The following is a 25,554-nucleotide window of genomic DNA, read 5'->3' as shown; positions in this document are numbered from 1 at the left end:
TAGTGGTTTAAAGAAGGTTTGACTTTCACACTCCTGAGTAATGGATGGAGGTTATTTAATGCTCTTAGAATATTTAGTTTTATTTTAGAAAGCTTTAGTAAGCACATGAGCATAAGAGTCAGAACATAAATTATATCTAGATTAAATATAAATCTGAGACTATTTGTGGTATCATGAAAATTGCATGACACCTTGTTATCTGTTTGTTTTTTTAAAAGCTAACTGGCTACCATTTGCTTCCCACATCACTATGTCTTAAAAATGCAACAAGCAGAGCTTTCTTTGGAAGAGAGGAAATGGAGGGAAGTAGAAAAAGGGGTCCCAATTCATGCTGTTTGGATGACTGGATAATATTTATTAATAATTCATTGCAGAAGCAATTTTTAATAAACTTGTAACTGACCAAAACGTGTCAGAGAAATGGATCACTGACAATTGCACTGCTGTCTCCGAATGGAACGTGACCTGGTCCCAGGCTGAAGAGCTGAAAACTGCCTAAGAAATTAGGACAGCAATATGACATTAACATTTAATCCACGTGAAAGGTATTTTAATTTTCACACATTCATGGGACGCACTCGTTTGTTAAAACACAAAAAGATTTATGGAACTGATCTTCCAGAAAAAAAGAAAAACTTCACGCTGTTTTATCTCATGATCACAGTTTGAGAAAAGTGTCTGTTTTAATGTGCACATTCACCCTAAACCTCAAATATATATTGGCTTAGGAGAGAAAAATTAATTAAAATGTTGGGAGGAGATATCTATTATGTTGAGGTCCTTAAATAGTATACGAGGTAATAAACATTTTTCATGAGTGTTTAATAAATATATAGAGTATACAAGTAATGTCAGTATATTTTGAGATAATTATATTTTCAAACTCATTTGGACAAATGTCAAGAACATTTTTTTCTGAATATAGTGGGAAAATATTAAAGTAAAACAGGTATTTAAAAATGCAACAGATGAAAGACAAGAGGCTTTAGAATAGGGTTCATAACCTCCATTTCCATTTTATAGTTCATGTTATGTTAACCGAATCCTCAAAAGTGTGACAATAATATATTAATGTGCTTATACTCGTGTTAAATAAAATCTTTAGCCTGCAAACTGAAATGCAACACTTTTGTTTGCAAGTTCTATGCAAAATAACCTAAAACAAAGAGGAAAGGGCTTTTACTAAACCTGTATGTAGTGTTATTGATGGGCATGTAATAGCAATGGCCCTGCCTACATTTCTGGCAAGCAGCAACTGTATTCTACAAACCACCGACAGGCTAAACAAGCTATTAATGACAGTTGCTTTTCAATACTTAAAATGGTCAGACTGTGTTGCCTGACCACAAGGACAAGTGGGTCATCACTCTCAAATGTTATACAATATAAGAAACATAAATAAGGGCTCTGTGGGGAGAAAAAACCCACAGGTATGGCTCCAGAGTTCTTTTGTTATTCAGCTATTAATAGAAAGCAAATCCCACTTAAAGTTGTAAACATTGTGATCCTTTTTACTAAAAGATTTATCATCAATTATTTAATTTCACATCTAAGGCTAAATGAGGTATTATTGGTCCTGGTGCCCAGCCTTGCCCCAAAATATACAACTTAAGATCTAGAACCAAAATAAAGAAAACAATTGTCCTGTTATTCTTCTAGAGTAAGGCAAAGGACTTTTTGCCCCTGTATAAACCTGTGGAGTGTCCAGCTCTCTGGGTTTATGAATGACCAGCAAATTATTTACAGGTTGCAGAAACATACTCAATGGGTACATGGGGGAAGCATCTAGATTTTTCATAAGAAGCAGAAGGTGTTCATTGGACACTTGTTGCTCAAGTCAATGCCTTTTGATGTACTTTTCCTCCTGGTGGTCACTGGATCAGCAGCATTAGCCTCACATGAAAGCTTGCTAAATGCATAATCTCAAGGCCCACCCCAGACCCAGACAACCAGACCGATGTTTAAACAATATCCTTAGGTTTCTCATGTGCACACTGAAGATAAAGGAGCACTGACCTACACCACCATGCCCGCCTAACCCCAGCCCTCCTCCAATCACCTGACTTTTCAGAAGAGAACAAGGGAAGCTGTAGAAACACCACACCAATCTGGGTGAGTCCCTTCATTCTCTGCCAAAGGGGACAAGGCGCGACAGTCCTTCTTTGAAGCCAGAAAACAATTCAAAAAACTGTGTTGACCTAAAAGTGACAATATTTCATATAGGTCAATCTAATATACTCTAATCTCAATCCCTCTCCCAAGAAGAAAGGACAGCATTGTTTATAGATTGCCAACAGTAAGAGCTGTATTGTAATAAAATGGCAAAGCTCTATTTCCTGTATGTTTTCATAATTTCAAAAATAAAAATGCATATTAATAACATCACTCTTCCTTGATTGCATTAAAAACATTCTAAAAAGTGAACATTTTAATCCCTATTCAGTGGTTCAATAAGTGCTTCTATTCTTTATATTATCCAGAATTTTAAAACAAAGATGGTGGAAAAATATGGAGTCAGCTGCCTTACATGTAACAGAAAAGATGTTAAAGTCAATTTTCCATACTTTTAGAGCATCATTATTAAAAAATAAATAAATAAAAAGTCAGGAGCAACATCACCATCTAATAACCACCTACCTCCACTTTTTCAGTCTTTCAGTGTCAACAAATACTGGGGTCATATCAAACATCTTTAATCTGCATGTGATTCTTCATCAAATAAAAGGTTCACTATAAAATCTAAGTACATTATAAGCAGTGTTTTCATTCCTTCACTCTAAGTCTTTAAAGAGATATGGGCACTGAGCCCTTAAGATGTTTTATGTGTAACTTGCTGACGATTCCTGCAGAATTCCTGCGGGAGAACTCCTTCAAATTCAAGGCCTGGTCTATGCTGATTTCCAACAATTTTCCATTATGGATTTTTCTTTTGAGGTAAAAATTTAGATAGACCTCACCTCTGATAATAGTTGTAAGTTTAACACGTAAGTGGAAGCACAACCAAAATCATCCCCAGAAAAAGAAAGCACTACTACACTAAATGCCAAAATAGTGAACATAGGTTTCATACTCGTATTATTACAGCACCAGCTAAAGGGAAGAAACGTGATAGTGAATTGGACCAGAAGTAGTTGCCTCAGGAAGCATTTACTTCTGAAAGAAAATCAGATAAATATAATAGATGGTAATAATAAGAAAGAAGAAAAAAGAAACAAACAACTAAAAGGAAACAAGACATGCCAGCCCCTTTGTTCCTGCCTTTACCATCATCATCCACTGAAGAAGCTGCACTTCTCTATAGTGCAGTCAGAAGAGGGCACCCTTGAACTAGGAACCCTAGCTAAAAAAATCATGATTTTAAAAATGAAGGATGGGAGGAACAGAGGCAGAAGGGAGGGAGTGAGGGGAGGAAAGGGAAGGAGGGACAGAAAGAGAGAGAGAGATCAAATCACCACAATATAAAGTTGCTATAAGAAGTTACAAAAAAAAAAAAAAAAGGCAAATAGAAAAGTTTCAGTAGATAAAAATTCTCTCCCCAAAAGCAGCCACAAAGGACAAGACTCATTTGGATGAATAACAAAAAGAAAACCTAAAATCAGCTATTAAAAAAGTAAAAACAAATGGGAGAAAAAAATATTTCAGAAATGAAGGATAAATTATAAGATGTCCAAGGAAAAATAAATTTGAACAAAAATAAAAAAAGAAAGTGAAAACTAGGAAAATAACCAAGAGAATGAAAACAAAGTAAAGTAGTAAAAGAGTAACAGAGAAAGGAATTGAAAAAGATGGCAAAAAAAGGCTTTATATATATAACTATATAGAATATATATATGTAAATAACTGGAGTCCCTATAGAAGGAAACAAAAGGAACATAACTAATATTTAATACCATAATCTATGAAAATTATTTCTGTAAATGAGAAAACTTAAGTCTACATATGAGAAAGCCCAATCAAATTAATCAAAAACAACCAGCTTTGAGAATTAGCCTAGGTTTTTGTTGTTTTTTTTAAAAAAAGGAAAGTAAAAAATGGCAATGCCTTTAAGGAAAAAAAAAAAAGTAATAAAATTCTCTATAAGGGTAAGAAAATAAGAAAATAGGGTTGATACCAGAGACATCAGCAGAACGTTTTTAAGAAAGTCAAGAAACTGTAAGCCAAGGATTTCATGTCTAGTTAACCTGTTATTCAAGTGACAAGGCCATAGAAAAACAGCTTGGAATGTGCAAGATATCAGGGAATACTCTACCCAGGAGTTCTTCCTGAGAAATAGATTAGTGGGTGAGTTTTAGACAAACAGGAAATAAGTGGTTAAATATCAGTAAACAAACTGATGTAAATATTTAATAAGGTCAATTTTAGAATTGACTCTAAAACCAGGTGACAGCATGGGTGGAAGAATGGTATGCATACGCATATTCTAACAAAGCAGCAAGATTTCAGAAAGAAGAGATGTGAGGAAAAGGAATAAGGGAAAGTGCCATAGGAGCATTGGCTATTAAACGTAAGAGATGAGAGTCAAGGATGCCATTTAAAAGGTTAAGTAGAAATATGGGAATTAAAAAGCATTATAAAAGATTTAAATACAAATGTAACCACTAGAAAAAAAATGCAATCCTTCCAAAATTTAATAATAATAACTTCAGAGACAATTCTCCCTAATGTCCTATACATCTTACATAAGCTATCGGCTTTTGTTCAGAACTGCCTTTCAACGATGTTTTGTATAGCCAACAGTCTCGGAAGACAGAAATAGAACCTGCCCATGGAGCAGAAGGCAGTTTTATTACACAAGTAGGATAATAAAAGACAATGTCTTACTCCTGGGGAAACTTTGGGCAGGTGTTCTTTAAGGTCCTTAAAGACCTCTTAAACTTGGAGTCATTTAGCTAATACACAAACCTACTGGGTGTGCAGCATCACCCCATGGGACATGGAGGTCAAGGGGAACCTATACAACCATGCCCTATGTACTACCTTTCATACTATTTATAATAAAGTACTTAGTCTCTGGCCCAAGAATCTCATGTATTCTGCCAGCATCTATGAAAGCATGGCGGGCATGCAAATAGGCTGAAATCTCATATCCATAATAAAGAAGACACAGCCAAATACAAAAAGAAATACAGTAAATATAATGACACACACAGTAATTATGGAGCAAGTCCCAGGATATAATGTTAAAAGTTGGCTGCCTACAAGGAGTAGAGGAGCTAGAAAGGGAATGCTACCTCTCTGAGAGCATCACTGTATATAATATTTGGACTTTCAGAAGTATGTTGAAGTACAGATATTCAAATATATAATTAAATAAAAAAAAACCCCAAAACCAAATCACCTAAAACTCAATGCAAACAGAAACAAATGAATGCAACTATATTTCATATGAATAACCTAACTACACCCTAGGAGGAAAAGAACTCAAATGAATCTTGGGCTCTTTTTATTAAATTTATTTTTTAAAGGTAAGGTTGTAGCAATTTTGAAACTATATGTTTTATGTGGATTACATGACTGGATAAATGTATTGATGTTAGGAGTCGGGGTTCTCACTTTGAACGAAGAGAATTACAAATATGAAATGGGGGGCAAGGAAGAATTTTGTGGTTTGGATTAAAGTTGAAAGTATTATTATGACTTAATTTCTTAAAAATACCTACCTACCTACCTACCCACCTATTTAGCTAATCTAGCACTCAAAGGTCCTAGAAATAATGAAAACCCAGAGACAAAGAGCACATCACAAGTCAGATCTGGACTTGTAAATACTATTTGACTCTAAAATGAAATGGTAATTTGAAGAAATGCCTGACTCTGGGAGTGGGGCAGAGGAGGTATAAGAGCCTGGATTACACTGTTGTGCCAGAATATAGGGAGCACTTAAAAAAAACAAAAAGATGGGGTATGTCTAAAGGACCCAGCAGCCATGTCTGAAAGCATACTCCCTAGACAAATCGGGGACAACTTGAGCATCAAAATAATACGGAAAGTAATTAATGATAACCTATTTAGTAAAATAAAAATCCATTAGCCCTTGCTCATAATATATAGATAAAAAAATAAGAATGAAAGGTAGGCTCTTCCTTAGTACATTGCTGTCTGCTAAGAAGCGGGGAGCAGAAGAGGTAGAAAATCTCCATTTTAAAATTATACGGCAAGAACCGTCAGTCGTGATGGGGTACCAAACTTCACATACTCTGTCTAGAACTTCAAGCAGACACACTGGCTCTATGGGTAGGAGACAAGTTGGTGAAAAAAATTAAATAAAATGGTGCTGGGCAGTACATTAAGCTAAGAACAACATGCTAGACAGTTACCAAAGAAAGCTGGCAACATAGAAATAAAGGAACGATAGAACATAATAAATTTGAAAAGGCAAAGGCTACATAAAGAAGAAATATTTCAGTGTGTGGAATGATCTTCTCATTTGAAGTTTATTCCATACATTTTATAAAATCAATCTATTAGAAGTTATACTTCTAATTGTATTTGGCTGTGCAGCTAATTCAAAGAAGGGCTACCTGTGCTGGGTCGCAAGGGCTGCAAGTATCTGCTCAGTTAGAAAGTGGAGAGACAAAACCTAAGGAGCCCACAACTGCTAGACAGGTCTTGCTAATGCTCAACCAATAAATTCTTGAGTTCACTTCCTCCTCGGCTGTTATGAAGAATACCACTGACTTTTCTGAATATTACTAGTACACAAAGCAATATGTACGTATGTATGTGTAGTATATATGTGTTTGTATATGTGTGTGGTATTATGTGAGGCAATCATATAATCATTAATAGTTCAGAGTTGAGAAAATTTTACAATGTTAAGTTACAGTCTTTTGTACAACTTAGATAAAATGTATCAAAATCATCTACTTCCCACTATCCGTTATATAGACTCTCTCACCCCTAAAATGAATATGTTTGAAATATGTCTGATGTATATGACTCAGATAAAAATGAAACATAACTTCGGTTCGAGAATAGGAAAGAATAATTAGCAATCACTCCGAACTTTAATCAGCGGCTAAGCTTCACCAAAGGCTTTTAAATTTTTAGTTGGAGAACTCTTTCTTCAGATGAAATCTTATTTTAAAAGTTTAAAATTTTACAAAATAACCAAAAGCAAACTATTCTGCCTAAAGTGGGCGGAGGCAGCGTGGAGCACTACCTGCTCTGAGGAGCCTTCCTGGCAGCCCAAGGCACAATTAGAAAACCAGTGCTGCGTAAGATTGCTAGTGGAATATAAACACACAAAATAGTCACTGAATATGAGATCATACTAGTAAGTATAAAAATATGAAATTTTAAAAATCTAACTCATTTTTACTGAAAAAACTGAACTAAGTAAGTATAAAGTCCTTTTAATAAGTAATTTACAAGAAAACTAAAAGGCAGCTCATTTTGACACTCCGGTAGGTGTTGTTCCTTGTTATAAAACCCCAACTGATACTGAAATTTGCTGTGTTAAGCTTTTTCATCCTTATGTCATTTCCTAAATATATGTGCCATTATTAAGTGATTAACAGGGATTCAGGGTACAATTTATAATAATGAGAATAACAATGTTATTTATTTACTTCTAATCAGTACTGATATATAGTCCACATTTTCTAACTAGATTACTATATCTTGCTTTTTAATAATTACCTTTAAATTTTAGGATCATTTTTTAAAAGTCTAAGTTTCCTCAGTTTTTGTTAGCTAGTAAAGAAAACTAAAAATCCGTTAGAACCCTAGTATTATAATAAGTCAAAATGAAGCTGCCTCTTACTACTACTGTTTGCTTTTATGGGAGAAGAACAAAAGCACATTAATAGTTAACAAAGCTACAATATGAAATACGAATGAGGTCTTGCATTAAAAAAGTACTTAGAGTGTATTTACAAAAGAATCTCTCTCATTAATTATTCAACATTTGGATTTGACCAGAAACCAGAGCATGACTTTATAATGCTCTGTTTAAATGAACTACTTAATGTTGTAATGAACACTCATTGTGGTAAGTTCAATGAATTTTGGACCTGTTACAATGCAACTGTTTTTTCTAATATCTTGATCAATGGACAGATTTTAATGTTCAGTCAGTTTGAATTTCACTTATGCTTTAAAAATGTTTACTTAAACCAAATTTTTTGCATCTCAATTATTTTATATTCTAAACTGAATGTAGTTTAAAGCAATGAATTATTCATAAGGCAAAGACATTAGGAAAAACAAAGCTGTGCACTTCTTTCAAAGCCGTTAAATTGCTAAAAACATGCCATATTTATGCATGCAATATTTGTGTTTTTCTTAAAACACAAGCTTGTTTTTGTCAGATCAAGATATGCCAAAAATTCTACACCAAACATTTTTTTATAATTAAAGCAATCATCAATCCAAGGATTGTCATCCATTTTATTTCATCTCTACATCAAAAAAAAAGTAATTTAAAAAAATTTAAATTCCCTTGAAATGATAAGATAAATGAAAATGTAAGTGCCATCACATAATAACAGTAAGCTGACCCTTTGGGAAATGGTTGACTTTCTCAATACAAGGTATTCAAAGCTCATTCAAAAGTGTTCATTTAGAATGCAGATATCAAAGATGATGCAAATGTTCAAGAGAAAATTAGAACTTACCAGATGTTCTAATCCAGCTTTGATGTTTCCAGATTCCCTAAAATAGAAGAATAAAAGTTTTAAATAGTTTCTAAACCCTTGTCTGCTATAATTTGTTTACCTCAAAAAAATTGTTTTATCAACCCTTAGAATTTTTTCACATATCTTTACTATGTTCAAGTAACACTCTTTGTAAGAACAAAACAATTTCCATCAAAAAGGAGCAGATAATTTATTTATATCTACTAGTACTACTACTAAATTGGTATTCCACTAACAGAAAGAATGTTTCAGATTTTTCAAAGTCAGTACACAATAAAATGAAGTCAAGTATATTATTACTCTACTATTAACATATCTGTTTATTTCACAGTAACTTTTTCATTAGTTTGTTTTTTCCAACATTATTATGAAAATGTTCAAGCACACAGATTCTATCCACCATCTAGATTCTACAATTGACATTTTTACTATATTTGCTTTATCGAATATCCATCCATCAATGGTTGCACTTTTATATAAAGAATATGCACATAAACAATATGCTCATACTTTCATAGCTAAACAACTAAATTTTAACAAATTTTTCTTGATGTTAATTTAATTAATTTAGTGCACACTACAAATCAGGACCTAAGTCTAGCAGAATACTAAAAAAACAAACTATTACCAAAGAAAACACAAACATCACATATATTGATATATTTTAAGTATTTAATTTCTTGCTCTTCATTGTAAACAAAAATATTGCTGATGGAATTAAAAATATAAATACCTGTGCAAGTAGCAAAGATAATTTAAATACACATTTGGAGAAATGTGGCAAACAGTTGCAATTTTTTATCCTGATTTTAGTCTGTACTAATTTATTACTGATAAATGGACTTTGATTTTTCTCACTCTGATCAAGCAGTTATTTTAATTCCATCATAAATACCAAGGATTATAGTTTTAACATGAAATTATACTTCTACCACATTGCAGGAAGGGAATATGTAATAGTCAACAACCAAAAACAGTATTGCATTCATGATGTTTAATCTTTTCTCACACCTTTTCCTTTCTCTGAACGGCCTTTTATTTCTTTTCTCTTTATTTCTGTCCGCAAGTCCCATGCCCAAAAATATACTTCTCTGTGTGGTTTGCCTTGCTATACAATCTTTCCAAATGTTCCTATCTTTTTTTTCCCCTTCAAATCTGCTGCCTGAAAACTAAACTCATGGCTTCCAACCTATGCTATCACCGACCAGTGTGACATACGGGGAATAAATTCCAAAGTCTACTGATTAGCAAAACACTCATTTTTAGCCCTTCTCTTCTCCACTTTCTGCTTCTGGCAATCTTAGCCAATACCATATATTCAACGTTTAAAAACGTTAAGAATTCCTGAAACTCATTTTCTGGATTCAGTCTTAATGACAAATGATAGAAATAAATTACAAGATGTCAGGAAAAGCTAACAGCCACATAAATAATTATTTTGAACTTTATTATTATGAAGTTAGTGTATTTATTGAATCTGGGAAGCAAATGGATCTTTACATTTTCACAAAGACATTCTTATATGATTATTTGTGTAATCTAAAATCTAAACAAAAAGAACATACATAGTGAAGCATCTGATAGTGCACTATGTGTGCGTGCACACGAAAATTAAGCCTTCCTCATATTACTGACTCCCAGTTCTCAATCACTATTATTAGCTCTTTGTCTTAAAGATATTCTACTTCTGTGTGTACACCCATGTATGTGCACGTGCGGGTGTATTTCTCTCTCCTGCTTTTTAAAAAACCCAAACAGAAGTATACTATACACACTGTTTTGTAGCTTCACTTGACAATCTATCTTACAGTTTGCTCTATCACAGTGACATAATGATTCGTATTAGAAATTAATATTGCAATATAAAAAAAACAAAAAATGTTCAGATTCAAAGTACAAGTACATAATCAATTATGTGAAACCACTGGGGCTAGACATGCTTTATCAGAGTATTTCGACACGCATGTCAGGTAACACTGACAGCATGGTTTGAAGCAGCGTCCCACCACACACATTAATAATTCTAAAAGAAACATACGAATGTCCCTACAAAGTGGGATAAACAAAGACTATAAGTAATTTAATTTCAGGGTACGTTTTGCTGTCAGCTGAGTTTGTCACAATGTTAGGGAAGATCTCTTTAGTTCTCCAAGCTGTTTGCATTTTGGAATCAAGGATAAGAAGCTACACCTAAAGAGAGAGGGAGAAGGGGGAAGGGGAGGAGAAGAAGGAGGGGAGAGGGAGGGAGAGCGGGAGGGTGTGACTGACTAGGCTATTACATTGCTGTTTCCAAGTGATTCTTAAAAGTAAGTGATATTTAGGAAATATGCTTTTAGAATTGTATGCCTAAAAGAAAACTAAGCATCATCCTTGACACAGCCCTCTCCCTCTTGACCAGATGTGAACAAAGATACTCAACCACAGGGTGTTGACTATCCAACACCCTTAATTATCATTTAGATTTAATCACTTCTATCTTCCCAGACACTATGCTGTTTTAGGCCTTTTCTTTCCTCTCCCAGGTTACTGGAAGAGAGGACTGGGCTCACCCTTTTCCTCCCACATTACTAGAGCCTCCTGATGCTTAAAAATGGCTCCTGCCTTGCACCATGTCAATTCATTCTCCACAATACAGAAAAATGGTTCTAAAATATAAGCTTGATCAGGTCAATTCCCTTCTTAAAGTCACTGACATCCTTTCTACTACACTCCTGTTTACTTATTCCCTCTGCTATCTTTCCAAAGCTACATCACATGGAAAGTGACAGCAACAGCCACAACAAACTACTAATCTGGCTTCACTCACTACTGAAGCACTTGTTCTTTCTATGAGAAATGCCCCTTTTCTCTCAGCCTCTAATTCTACTGATCTAATTTTAAACAACAATAAAAAAAAACCCTTCAGGACTTAACTTAAACCATACCTTCACTGGCGAAACCTCTCTTACTCAGAAATGAAGTAGTGAGCTCTTCCAATGTGTCTCCATCCACAGAATTTATCACACTTTATTATAAATACCTAGTTACTTGCCCATTGACACCACAAAAAGAAAAAGCTACTCAATGACACATATTGCATCTTTTTAATGTTTATATCCTGGCACCCCACAGAGTGCCTGAATCAAAGTATGGATTCACCTAAATAAGGGTCTGACATCTTATCGTCTTAGTAGAGTTGGTGGCAATGAGCTCAGGTCTCTGAGTGGTCCTATACAGCCCCGCTCTATCTCCGTACCACAAAAAAGCAAGGCAAATGCACAGTGAGTGGTTGTTTGGGACAGTAGTATTAGGAGCAGGTGTACGTGTTTGATGGGTGTTTTATTTCGCTTTTTTTTTTTCGTATTTTTTAAAAGATTTTATTTATTTATTTCTGGAGAGAGGGGAAGGGAGGAAGAAAGAGAGGGAGAGAAACATCAATGTGTGGTTGCCTCTTGCATGCCCCTTACTGGGGACCTGGCACAGAACCCAGGCATGTGCCCTACACTGGGAATTGAACCAGTGACCCTTTGGTTCACAGGATGGTGCTCAGTCCACTGAGCCACACCAGCCAGGGCTGTATTTTTATATTTTTATTAGATTTACTGGGGTGATACTGGTTAGTATAATTATATAGATTTCAGGTGTACCATTTTAGAACGCATCATCTGTATATTGTATTGTGTGTTTTACTCCCCTAAGTCAAGTCTCCTTCCATCACCATTTATCCCTCCTTTACCTTCTTCTGCCTCCCCTGACTTCTCTTTTTCTCTGGTACTCACCATACTGCTGTCGGTGTCTGTGAGTTGTTTCTTTTTCTTTTCTTTTCTTTGCTTAATTCCTTCATCTTTTCTGACTGGGCTCCCCAACTCCACACCCTCCCCTCTGACAGCTGTCAGTCTGTTCTCTGTATCTATGAGTCTGTTTCTATTTTGCTTGTTAGTTTATTTTGTACATTACATACCACATGTAAGTGAAATCATAAGCTATTTGCCTTTCTCTTAGTGGCTATTTCACTTAGCATAATATTCTCCAGGTCCATCCATGTTGTTACAAAAGGTAAGAATTTCCTTCATTTTTATGGCCAAGAAGTATTCCACTGTGTAAATGTACCATAGCTTTTGTATCCAGTCACCTACTGATAGGCAACCGGGCTGCTATCAAATCTTTGCTATTGTAAGTAATATTGTAATGAATACAGGGGTGTGCATATCCTTTTGAATAACTGTTCTTGGTTTCTTCGAATACATTCCCAGAAGGGGAATCACTGGGTCACTACGCTGTTCCATTGTTAATTTTTGGAGGTAACGCCATACTGCTTTCCACAGTTGCTGCACCAATCTGCGTTCCCACCAACAGTGCATGACGGTTCCCTTTCTCCACATCCTTGCCAGCACGTTCTTTGTTGATTTATTGATGACAGCTATTCTGACAGGTTTGAGGTAATACTTCATTGTAGTTTTTGTTTTCATTTCTCTGATGATTAGTGATGTTGAGCATCTTTTCACATGTCTAATAGACTTCTGTACGTCCTCTTTAAAGATATGTCTATTCAGGTCCATTGCCCATTTTTTAATTAATTTTTTCTTGGTTTTGAGTTTTATAAGTTCTTTATAAAATTTGAATGTTAACGCATTATTGGATGTATCGTGGATGAATATGTTTTCCCATTCAGTGGGTTGTCTTTTCATTTTGTTGATGTTTTCCTTCACTGTGCAAAAACTTCTTATTTTGATGCAGTCCTATTTGTTTCTTTTTCTTTTGTGTCCTTGCCTGAGAAGATATATCAGGAAAAAATTAAAAACATTGCTATGAGAAATGCCTGAGATTTTACTGCCTATGTTTTCTTACAGGATTTTCATGGTTTCCAGTCTAACATTTAAGGTGTGGGTTTATTTGGTGTTCCCCCTTCTGTCCCATTGATCTGTATGCCCATTTTTATGCCAGTGCCCTGTTGTTTTTTTATTACTATGACCTTGCAGTATAGTTTGATTTCAGGTCGCGTCATTCCTTCCATTTTGCTCTTCTTTCACAAGATAGCTGTGGCTATTCGAAGCCTTTTGTGGTTCCATTTAAATCTGTGGAATATCTGTTCCAGCTCTGTGAAATACACCATTGGTATCTTGATAGGAACTGCACTGAATCTCTAGATTGCTTTAGGTAGCATGAACATTTTAATGATAATTCTCCCTATTCATGAACATGGTATATACGTCCACTTATTTCTTCAGTTTCTTCCTTCAATGTCTTACAATTTTCTGAGTACAGGTATTTTACATCCTTTGATACATCTATTCCTAGGTATTTTTTGATGAAATTGTAAATGACATTGTTCTCCTAGTTTCCCTTTCTGATAGTTCCTTATTGGTGTATAAAAATGCAACCAATTATTGGGTATTTCATTTGTAACCTGCTACTTTACTGAATGTATCGGTTCTAGTATTTTTTTTTTTTTTTTTGGTGGAATCTTTAGGGTTTTCTATACATAATATCATGTCATCTGCAAATGACAGTTTTACCTCTTCTTTCCAATTTGGATGTCTTTTATTTCTTCATCTTGTCTGAATGCTGTGGCAAGGACTTCCAGGACAATGTTGAATAAGGGTGGTGAAAGATGATATCCTTGTCTTGTTACTGATCTTAAAGAAAACACTTGTAGTTTTTGCCCGCTGAGTCTGATGCTGGGTGTGGGTTTGTTATATATACCTTTTATTACATTGAGATATGTTCACTCTATTCCACATTGCTCTGTTTTTACTATTAAATGGATGCTATATTTTATCAAATGCTTTTCCTGCATCTATTGATATGATCATGTGGTTTTTATCCTTCATTTTGTTTATGTGATGTATCACATTTATTGATTTGCAGATATTGTACCTACCTTGCATCTTGTGAATAATTCCACTTGGTCATGGTGTTTGATCTTTTTAATGTATTGCTGGATTTAATTTGCTAATATTTTGTTAAGGATTTTATCATGTATATTGGCCTATAGATTTTTTTCTTTGTACTGTTTTTATCTGGTTTTGGAATTAGGGTAAAGCTGGCCTCGTAAAATGAATTTCAGAGTCTTCCCTCCTCATGGATGTTTTGGAATAGTTTGAAAAAAACAGGTGTTTGTTCTTCTCTGAATTTTTGGTAAAATTCAACAATGAAGCCATCCAGTCCAGCAGTTTTGTTTGTTGGGAGTATTTTTAATATTGCTTCAATTTGATTAGTTATGATTTGATGAGTCTATTTATATTTCCTGACTCTTCCAGATTCAGTCTTGGAAGAGTATATGTTTTTAGGAATTTATCCATTTCATCCAGACTGTTCAAATTTTTCATATATAGTTGTTTAGTTTTGTGTTTTAACAATCTTTTGTATTTTTTTTTTGGTGTCAGTTGTGCCTTCTATTTCATTTCTGATTTTATTTATTTGGATCCTCTCGCTTTTTTTTCTTGATCAGTCTCGTTAAAGGTTTGTCAATCTTGTTTATCTTTTTAAAGAACCAGCTCTTGTTTTATTGACTCTGTTTATTTCTGCTCTGATCTTTTATTATTTCTTCTACTCGCTTTGAGCTCTGCTAGTTGTTCTTTTTCTACTCTTTTTAAGTGTAGAGTTAGATTGTTTATTTGAGATTTTTCTTTGTTTCTTGAGGTAGGCCTATAATGCTCTGAATTTCTCTCTTAGGATTGTTTTTGCTGTGTCCCATAGACTTTGGATTGTTTGTTCTCATTTTCATTTGCTCCAAGATGTCTTTTGATTTATTCCTTGATCTCATTGTTAACCCCTTCATGGCTTAGTAATGTGTTATTTAGCATCCATGTCTTTGGTGTGTTTTTTAGTTTTCTTCTTGTGATTGATTTTGTTTCATACTATTATGGTCAGAGAAGCTCTTGATATAATTTCGATCTTCTTAAATTTATTGGACACTTGTTTCTTGTCTTAATGTGTGACTTACCCTTGAAAATATTATACGTGCACTTGAAAGGAATGTATATTCTCCTGCTTTAGGGAGAAATGCTCTGAAGTTATCTATCAAATCCATCTGCTATCATATGTCATTTAAGGCTGCCATTTCCTTGTTGACTTTCTGTCTGGAATATCTATCCATCGATGCCAATTTAAAATACCCTACTATGACTATATTATTGTCCATCTCTCCTTTTATGTCCGTCAATATTTGCTTTACATATTTTGGTACATAAATGCTAAACTAGGGTTATACCCTCCTGTTGGATTGCTCCCTTTATTTTTATGTAGTGTCCTTCTTTGTCTCTTACTATATATAGGCTTTATTTTAAAGTCTATTTTGTCATATATCAGTATTGCAACCCCAGCTTTTTTTTCCTCTCCATTTATATGATATATATTTTTCCATCCTTTTACTTTTTATCTTGTGTATATCTTTTGTTCTGAGGTGGGTCTCTTGTAGGCAGTATGTATATATATATATCTTGTTTTCTTATCCATTCAGCTAACCTATGTCTTTTGAGTGGAACATTTAAGCCACTTACATTTAAAGTGATTACCGACAGGTATGTATTTATTGCCATTTTGTTTTTTTAACTATGTTCCCCCCCTTTTTTTCTTTTTCCTTTTTCTTCTACTTCTTAAAGCAGACCTTCTATTGTTTCTTATAATACCTCTAATGGGGTGACAGGGAGTGCAGACGGTGAGGCTACTGCATTCCCCCAGGCTGATGCCAATGGGAAGGGAGTGCTCCAACCAAGAAAGCAGGCAGCTGCACCGACAGAAGAGCTCAGCTCAGGAGCCCTGGCGGATAGCTCTTCAGCTCACTCCCCACTGCCACAAACCCTAGTTTCTCCGCACATGACTAGCCACTACACTCTCCCTCTGCTGGAGCCAAGGATGAGTAGCTGTAAATGAGGTTTTCACATTGGCCCTTAAAGAGGGTGCCTGTGTCGCTAGAACACTTCCAACTTTCCTTGACGGACAGAATCCCTACTGACTTTCACAGCCAGATGAGTATGGGCACCTCTTCCCCATTCTGGTGCTCTCAGCTGGGGAGTCCAGCTTGGGATTGTGACTCCACACTTCTCAGGGGGAGCCTTCAGAATCTCAGCCACCACCTGTGGGAGCGGGGCCAGCCCTTTCCGCATCTCTGCCTTCCCAGCAGTCTGGATGTGGCTTCCTCTGTATATCCTTGGTTATAAATTATAATTTTTTTGATGGAGTAGGAGGACACAATGGAAAAAGTGGTTGACTGAGGTGAGAATGGAACACTAGAGGCTCGCACTCTAGTTCTTAAATTAACCAGGAGCAGCGCTGGCCAGAACCTAGACTTTTATCCCTCTCCTTAGATTGAAATTACTAGCCAAAGTAGCTATATGTTGAAAGGAGTAAAAAGGGAAGCCCACAGGAAAATTTCAAGACCTCTAAAGTATATAAACAGGGGATTGGAAAAAATAACAAATGGAGCAACCTCATCTAGCAAAAATAGAACACACTAAGCAAGAATATAATGTAAGCATAATAACATCTTCAAAAATGAGGATTTTTAGAAATATGAAAAAAGTTATGAAAAGGAATCAATATACAGTTAAATAAACTATTATTTACATTGAAAGAAAAATTTAGAAGTTTTCAGCATACAAAGTCTTAGGAAATTAACCACACAAAAACATTATTTGAACTAAGTTCTGAGGACTATAATGCATTAAGATAAAAAATAAATTTAGGAAGAAGCCACAATGATAAAGCAAGTAAAGGTTGGCACAAAACACAGTAATTATTGTAATATAAGGATTCAATGTCTAAAAAGAAAGCTAAAGAAAATTCATCTATAACAACCTGGAATTAAAATGCCAGAGATTTTCAGATTGAGTAAGAAACAAAATCCAGTAATGTGTCATTTACAAAAGACACAGAGAACAAAAGGATTCAGAAAGGTTTCCAGACAAGATGTAGTAAAAGATATAATAAGGCAAACATAAACCAAAAGAAAGCTAGAGTGGTAATTTCAATGGCAAAATATATTTAAGCCACTTCACCCCCCCCCAAAAAAATATATTTTATGAGCTGTAAAAGGAGGACATTCTATTCTAGTAAAAGATACAGCAGATTAAGAAATTTTCATTTATATCCAGAAGTTTTACATTTCCATAAACCTTAATAAGTATCATGGATTGGGACAGCCAATGTTTCAACAAGTTCTCCATGAAAATAAGTTTTCTTTAGTTTTGCTTTGGGCAGAAACACAAAAAGGCTGGCCATCTCAAAATAACACTGATAAAGCATCATGGGTACATAAACACTACACAAAACAGCATGATACATAATCCTGGCTCTAGAAGCAGAAAACCTATACTCAAATATAAGCTCTTACGAAACAGTTGCATGAGCTTGGGTAATAAGCCCACTTCTCTAAACCTCAGATTGTTCATCTATGATGTGAAGATTCTGTAAAACCTGCCTTACCTAACACATAAGGTTGCAGTGAAAAAAATGCAAGATAATGTATATAAAGATATACCATAAATGGCAATGTGCTATAGAAATGTTATTATAACATATATTTCAATATAAAAGCCTTAAAAGTGGTTCCAAAAGTCTTATTAAATTTTTAAAAATAGAGAGGCAAGTTCCAAGACATTGACAGAGGGATCTTGCAACAAATGGTCCTCTTTAAAGGCCTGTCCTCTTTAGTGGTCTGTCTCTTGGGTTGTCCCTGTCATGACTTCATCAATATTTGTGCAACTCCTTTTGCCCTGTGCTGAAAGCAGACTTAATTCAATTATAGGTCTCAAAACTGATAAAATGGTCCTGAAGTGGAAAATGGGAAGAGATTATTGGCAAATGAATAAAGATTTGTATCGAACTAACACACAGGAGTACAGCAGGTCTTTTTTTAATCATTCCCTGTCTTAAATCTTCTGGGAACCATGAGTTTCCCTTCCCCTCATGCAGCACATCGATTTCTGAATTAGACTGCAATATTAAATAATTAATATACTTGCCATGATTGATGTTTTGCATTAGTTGAATATTAGGTTATCAATCAAAATCCACTTGGTTTAATGTAATAATATTGAAAAAGTGTCACGGGCTGTTCATCCAATTTGTAGTTGAGGCAACACAGATAGTAATGTTGGCATAACACAAGGCTCTAAAGCAGGAAATGCAGTGGCTCAACATATATGAGGCAGACATTTTGAAACTAACTGGGACAAGGCTGAGGTTATCCTAAATAAACCTTGTGGCACCTGTCAGTTTCAATATTAGGTCTCCTTCCAGAGGAAGACACTATACATCAATCATACCATGGCAGGCAAGAAAAAATTAAAATAAAGATACCAATTTACCCTTGTGGCAAAAAGATTTCATTATTTTGCCAAAGAAGGCATGCTGTAAATCCAGAAACTTGCTATGATAAAGCTTGTATCTTCTTAAGAAGTTACTAACAAAATACACTAAGATTTTTCAGATCTAGTCTTTCTAGGAAGGGAATACATGGTAACAATATTACACTAAAGTGATCATTCAGGTTTTAAATGGTTGAAGGGAACCAGGCCAGGGAGCCACCATTAATAATGGCATTTATTTTGAAAAACAAACAAACAAACAAACAACCCAAAAAACCTATTTCTTCTGATGATGGCATTCTTCTTTACTTTCTATATATGTATTTTGCATTAATACTTGTTAAAATATTAGCTTAGAAAAAAATATATTATTACGCCCAGTAAAAGTACATGATTTTTCTCATCATTCCCTATTATATCAATCCAAAATCTATTATGTACTTACTTATAAAAGTAATATTTTAAAACAAATTAAATAATCAAGAAACATCCAGAAGAAAGGTGACATTTTGGGTTGGGAGTAGAAAAGTAATAAAATGAATATGAACCAAAACCACTTCATAGAGCTAGCCAAAAATCCAGTGAGTGTTAAGTTATAAAATATTCAGAAGGCATAATGCAAGCAACTAACTGATGTAGCTTCAAAGTATCATTTCATGGACCAAGTTTTTAAGAAATAAAAGATTATATTTATAGGTATTGTCCCATGTAAAATGTGCATACCCACAGTAATTATAAAAAAGAGTTACCTCCTATAACAATACAATTTTACAGGTTTTTTACGTCATGAAGAACATTATTCAGTTTTAAAAGATTACTATGCTGCAGTTTTCTACAGCTGTAGAGATAGCATCACAGTTAATTTTATATTCTCTTTCATAAAGGAAAAATCTACATGCGTTGGTTTTTTTTGACATAATAGCAGTCAAGGTTTTTTAAAAACCTGAGTTATAAATTATAAAAATAACTATAGCTCTCATTTCAAATAATAATTAATAAATTTTTACCTGTATAAGAACTTTTCTGTAAATAATCAAATATTATTAATGTAAATTTTTGGTAATATATAAATTCTAAGAAAAACCTGGGTTCAAATTGCAACTCTACTCCTTACTAAATGTTTGTCAAGTTACATATCTTCTCTAGTTTTTTCATTCTTAAATTCAAGTCAGGGGTTAAAACAATCAGCACATATATACATGAGTCACTCAATAAATACTGGTTCAATATTACAGACTAATAATGGACCGATTGACTGCATTTCACTTTGACAATCAAGAAATATCTTTATAGATATTAGTTTTTTTTAACCACCTTAAGAATCTGTTTCAACTGTAATACCTATAAATGAAAGTCAGTCTACTTTTCAAATAAAATACATATAAAGAGCTTGGCCCAATGTTAACATCCAGTAAAAATATCATGTATATCCTGACATAAGAACATTCTCATATTCTGATCTCTGAAAGGAGGTAGAATAGATAGAATAATAAAGTATGTTTAAAAAAGAAGGAAAAATAATATCTTGAGTACTCTTTTTTTTTTACATTTTAACCCCAATAAGAAAAATATAGAGTATTAGCACTAAGTTCCTAAAAGATCTTACTGGAATTCTCAGTTTCAACATACCAAGTTTGGTTAGAATACTCAGCATTTTTCTCCGGATTGGAGAATATCTCACAAATAAGTGGCTCTATATGTATAGTCTTATGTTACCCAAGTTCAGAATACAATGTTCAGATATTCATATTATTTTATAAGTAGATTCTCATCTGTCTACTATTTGCAACAAATTCTACTCTAGAATTTATAAATCATTTGCACAGACAAGTGTACCAAGATTACTAAATTTTACATGTACTGTTCTCTTTGTAAGATTCTTTAGATTTACAAATATTAGTGAGCATATGCTACATTGGGACAAGCTTAAATTTAACAGTTAAGGACTTATAATACACACTGAACTTATTCCAGTAGGAAGCTGAAGACTTAAGTTGGTATGTATCAGGTAAGCTATTTATAATCATTCAGGTAAACAGATTCTAGAGTTCACAGAAAGGGTTCTACAAAGTAAAGGAGAGAGAGAGGAAGAGAGAGATTTTAATATTTTTGAACAGTCTCAGGTGAAGAAACAGTAAGAGAATTCAAAACTCATAGATCTGACATAAAAGAATTGCTAACAGAAATGCTTCACAAAGAGAATTATCCCAGGAATAGACTTGGAGCATTGAGGATGAAGGAAGAGCAACATACCTATATTTATTGGGCAACTAGCTCCATGAACAGTTCAGAGTGGATAATAATAATAAAAAAAACCAACTAAAAGTACAAGTATTAAGATATGGTATTTATGCCTTAGATGTTTAAAACAGTATTGTCAAACCAAAACTAGTGCATGAAAGAATTAATGTCCAAGCCAGGCAAGAAAAATGCATGTGAACATGCTACCTATCTGCTATTTCCCACATTCAAGGCTAATATTTCTCATCGATGGCAATCCTCCTTGCACTGAGGCCAGCTGAAGCTCAAGAATCTCAACCTGTGCTCTAAGTGGTCACTGCCTGTCATCTGAAGTGAGCAGGTAAGATACAACCCATTCACCACCAATTCTTCCAATCCATGCCCTTAACCTAGTTCAAGAGAAGATGAAGATGAAATTGCCGTATGTGTTAGAGTGATTGAGAAATATTTCAAAGAGGAGGGTAATTTTAGCTGTATCTTGAAGGATTGATTGCATTTGAGCAGAGTGGGTCAGTAGGAAAGAAGAGGCAGGAAGAATGAGCTCAAAGGTCTCGCATGACCTGATAGAGGTCAAGTAAGGAGAGTAGTCTGCCCAGAGTAGATGCATTAAAGACTTTTAGTCTTTAATATTAAATAATTTTTATTATGTAAGTTTTCAGGGCCATCATGTATAATCATGCACGTTGTTCATTATGGAGAGAAAAAAGAAGAAAGAAGGGAAACCCTAATAGGACAATGGAAGGTAAATGCTACGTGCCCTGACCAAGCAGTGTATCTTGGTTGGCACTGCATCCACAGGAAGGCAGGAGGTCTTTTCCAGGTATCTACAAAGGTGCCATATGGACTAGCATGGCTCTGCAAATAAGTACTTATTGTACCAAATTTCAAATTTACATCTGGTTCTAATGAAGAAGAAGATAAAAATCACTGGAAACCCCACCAAAGATAATACCTCAACATGTTTTAGTTTTTTTCCTCCATTCTTATGCATACACAGAAATACATTTCTTTTCCCTACAAAAATGCAATCATCATTGATTTCTGTTATGTAGCTTAAATTTTTTCAGTAAACAGATTCTCAGGTGTCATTACATATATTTACATAGAATCTCTTTATTTACATACTCTTCTGTTCATAGATGTACAATGTTAACTTATTCATTATTGCTGGACATTTGAATTGTTTCTGATTTCTTATTCTAATTATAACTGGGATTTAAAAGAGAATGGTTACTGAGTTAAACATCACTTATGAATATTATATGATGCTTATTTCACTTGAAAGATTGAGATTAAATAATTTTAAAAAGGAGAAATAAACCAAAATATTCCATCAGTACTTAAAGCTAAATAATTAAAATTTATATATTTATTGTATTTATACGTATAAAGATAAATTTGTATTTAAATATAAAGTTTCATTACTTTTAATTGTAAAATAAAAATACAATTACAAATACAATTAAAAATAAATTTCTACTTTCAAGAAAGTCCGTTATCATAAAAATTATGTCCCAACATCATTAAAGCAATATCTATCTACTATGTAATGGAGAATCAACAATTCCAAATAGAAGGTAACAAATATAATAAGTATTCAATTAATGTCTTTAGCTCCTAAAATTGAGAGAAAATGAAACATACATATATTTTCCCTAAGACGAGCAAACTTTCAGTAACTCAATAATTTGTTTAATCAACTCTTCAATTATTCAAGTCTTTGGATGCTTTTTCTTTTCCCTTTGATGTTCTCCTATGTAACTGCAATGATACTCTGGCAGGAAACAAAAAACTAAGGTGAATGTTAATCAGGTAAGCACCTAACAGTGGTAGGAAATAAAACTAGTAAAATTTTTTTTTTTTTTTTTTTTTGCATAGTGAATCAATATAAAACGCCTCAGCGTAGAATTCAAGACTCTGGCCCAGTCAAACTCCTCGACATTTCCTAAAGATCTCTTTGCACATGCTCACACTAAATCTTTGATCACATATATCAAGTGAACTGACCGTCTCACAGATTCCACCTCTGAGGAAATGTTGAAAAGTACGCATACCAAGCAATGGAGGAAATGTTTTACAAAAATTAGCCCATTTAATGCTTATCACTTTATTATAAAGAGATAAAATTATTATCCTTTTTATATTTAAATGAGATAACTAAAGCTTAGAGAGGGTAAGTAGATTCCACAGGAGACTCCTCAGCTGGTAAAAGGCAGATGTCAAACCTGGCAGCCTGAGTTCATTAACCAAATTTTACTATCAATCTCTAAAAACTATAACCTCAACAATAAAACAAAATTTTATAATATTCTCCTGCTCCTTAATTGGAACCATGATTGGGAAGGAGGCTGCAAAGGGGTGAAGATTTAAGTAAAATAAATACTAACCCTTAATGATATGCATGCATTACATTCTCACAATATTCATAAAAATAAAAATCTGTATGAATGGTTTACAGACATATAGGAAAATATTACAGTATACAGATCTACAAGATAAAACTAAACCCCATTTTTTACCTAGCAGATGAGCAAAGACTAAAACAAGTGATAATGTATCCAGTGTTGGCAAGGGTGTAGGGAATCAGGTACCCACATACGCTGATAAGAGCAGAAAATAATACAAGTTTTCCAGAGAGCAATTAGAAAATGTTAAAATTTCTCAATAACACACATAAAGCATTTGGCTTGACATTTCTACTTCTACAGTAATCACTCCATTGTATTTAATAAAACAAACAAACAAGCAAACAAACTGGGAACAAACTAAATGCCCAATAATGGCAAACTATGAAATAAAATGTGGTAAAATCTCTAAACTATAAAACCATATAGCCATTAAACATTATGATGTAGTTTTAGTTCCATGAAAATGTTCTTGTGGCATATTATTTTTTAAAAGAGCATATTATACAATATCATATCTGTTAAAAATAGTTTTATATATTCATGTATACATTGTGAGTACATGTGTAACTAAAAAGGTGTAAGTTCATATGTTAACAGTATTTAACAGTGGGATTTCAACAGATATTTATGTTCATTCTAAGTCTTTGTTTATGTTTCCCAAAATGTCTTCCATGAAAATACATTACTGTTGGCCCAATTTTAAAGTATTTTTAAAAAAATCCTCACAGCAGCTCTGTGGAATATGGTATCTTCATTTTGTAAATTAAGAGTCTATACCTTAAAGTACAAAGTAACTTGCTAAAATGTCCCAAAATGCTCTATCTGAAACCCAAGCTCATACTTTTTTTCTTCCACAATAGAAATGCTCTGTATTAAAAAAAAATAAGGCTAGGTCTATATTCAGCCCCTACTTTTCCTGTTCTCTATAGCCTTGAAAAACTTTCTCACTAATTATGTGTGTATATGCCCATTATCTTCAATGTGCATTTTAAAGACTGAATCTACATTTTTGTTCATCTTCATGCAATCTACAGTGTTTAATACTAATAGAATCTTCCTAAATTTGGTGCATGATTACCTAAGACACAGGGTATATTCAATTTAGATTTGGAGAATATGCAATATACCCCAGGTTCATTTATCCAGTTGTCTATTTGACATCTCTATCTGAATGTCTCAAAATCAAAATAAAAAACTTTATACTCGGTGTATCCAAAATTGAAATTTTGAGTTCCTCTGTCATGCCTGATCCATTTCAGAAAGGAGTCATATTTTTCATCCTATTGCTGAAGCCAAAATCCTGAGAATCAACCTCTTTACTTTCTTCTCTTATAATATAAAATCTATCACTAACTTACTGATTTTAACTCTTAAGTAGTAACAGGAACTATCTCTACTTACATCAATTACCACCATCCTAGTCCAACTACCATAACCTCTTGCCTAGTTTGTCTCAATTCCCCCGCAGTGATTTTCCCACTTCCACTGCTGCTTCTCTTCCATGCACCTACCACAAAACAATCTAATCATGTGAAAGTGAATCACATCCTTCCCCTGCTCAAAACTCTTCAATGCCTTCCATTGAAGCCATCATGATCTGCACCCCTCCACCCCGCCCCTATCATTTCTTCATTCAGCTGTTACTGAGCACAATATTTGAGTCAGCTTCTGTGTTGGTTATCAGGGATACAATTATGAACAAAGCAGACTGGGATGCAAGGAGCTAAAAGACAGACATGAAACACTGCAATTAACCCACCAGTATGGAAATCAGTAACTGTGACATGAATAACATTCTTTAAAAACCGTGAAGAAATAATACACGAACGCATAAAACAGAAAAACTGGACGAGGGCTAGCTTAGAAGCCCAAGGAACTCTTCCTCCATCATTCTTCACTGTTACCCTCACTCACTAAGCCCTTCTTCAGTATATTTCTCATGCTTTCAATGCCACCCAGAATCTGAATACCATTTCA

The 25,554-nt window shown here is 34.1% G+C and overlaps 1 protein-coding gene across 1 annotated transcript in view; it reads right to left on the bottom strand.

Annotated features, from left to right (window-relative positions):
* RSRC1 (arginine and serine rich coiled-coil 1) overlaps window positions 1–25,554 on the bottom strand; it is a 315,111-nt gene that overhangs the window by 147,232 nt on the left and 142,325 nt on the right. The window contains exon 5 of the mRNA XM_054580020.1: window positions 8,619–8,655. Within this exon, the coding sequence (XP_054435995.1) occupies window positions 8,619–8,655 (37 nt within the window). The remainder of the gene's footprint in view (window positions 1–8,618; window positions 8,656–25,554) is intronic.

The sequence above is a fragment of the Pteronotus mesoamericanus genome, unplaced genomic scaffold, assembly GCF_021234165.1.
Source record: "Pteronotus mesoamericanus isolate MK-2021 breed Mesoamerican mustached bat unplaced genomic scaffold, CSHL_Meso_final contig_116, whole genome shotgun sequence".
NCBI classification, from domain to species: Eukaryota; Metazoa; Chordata; class Mammalia; order Chiroptera; family Mormoopidae; genus Pteronotus; species Pteronotus mesoamericanus.
The sequence above is the reverse complement of the archived record's forward strand: the minus strand, read 5'-3'. Positions and strand labels throughout refer to the sequence as shown.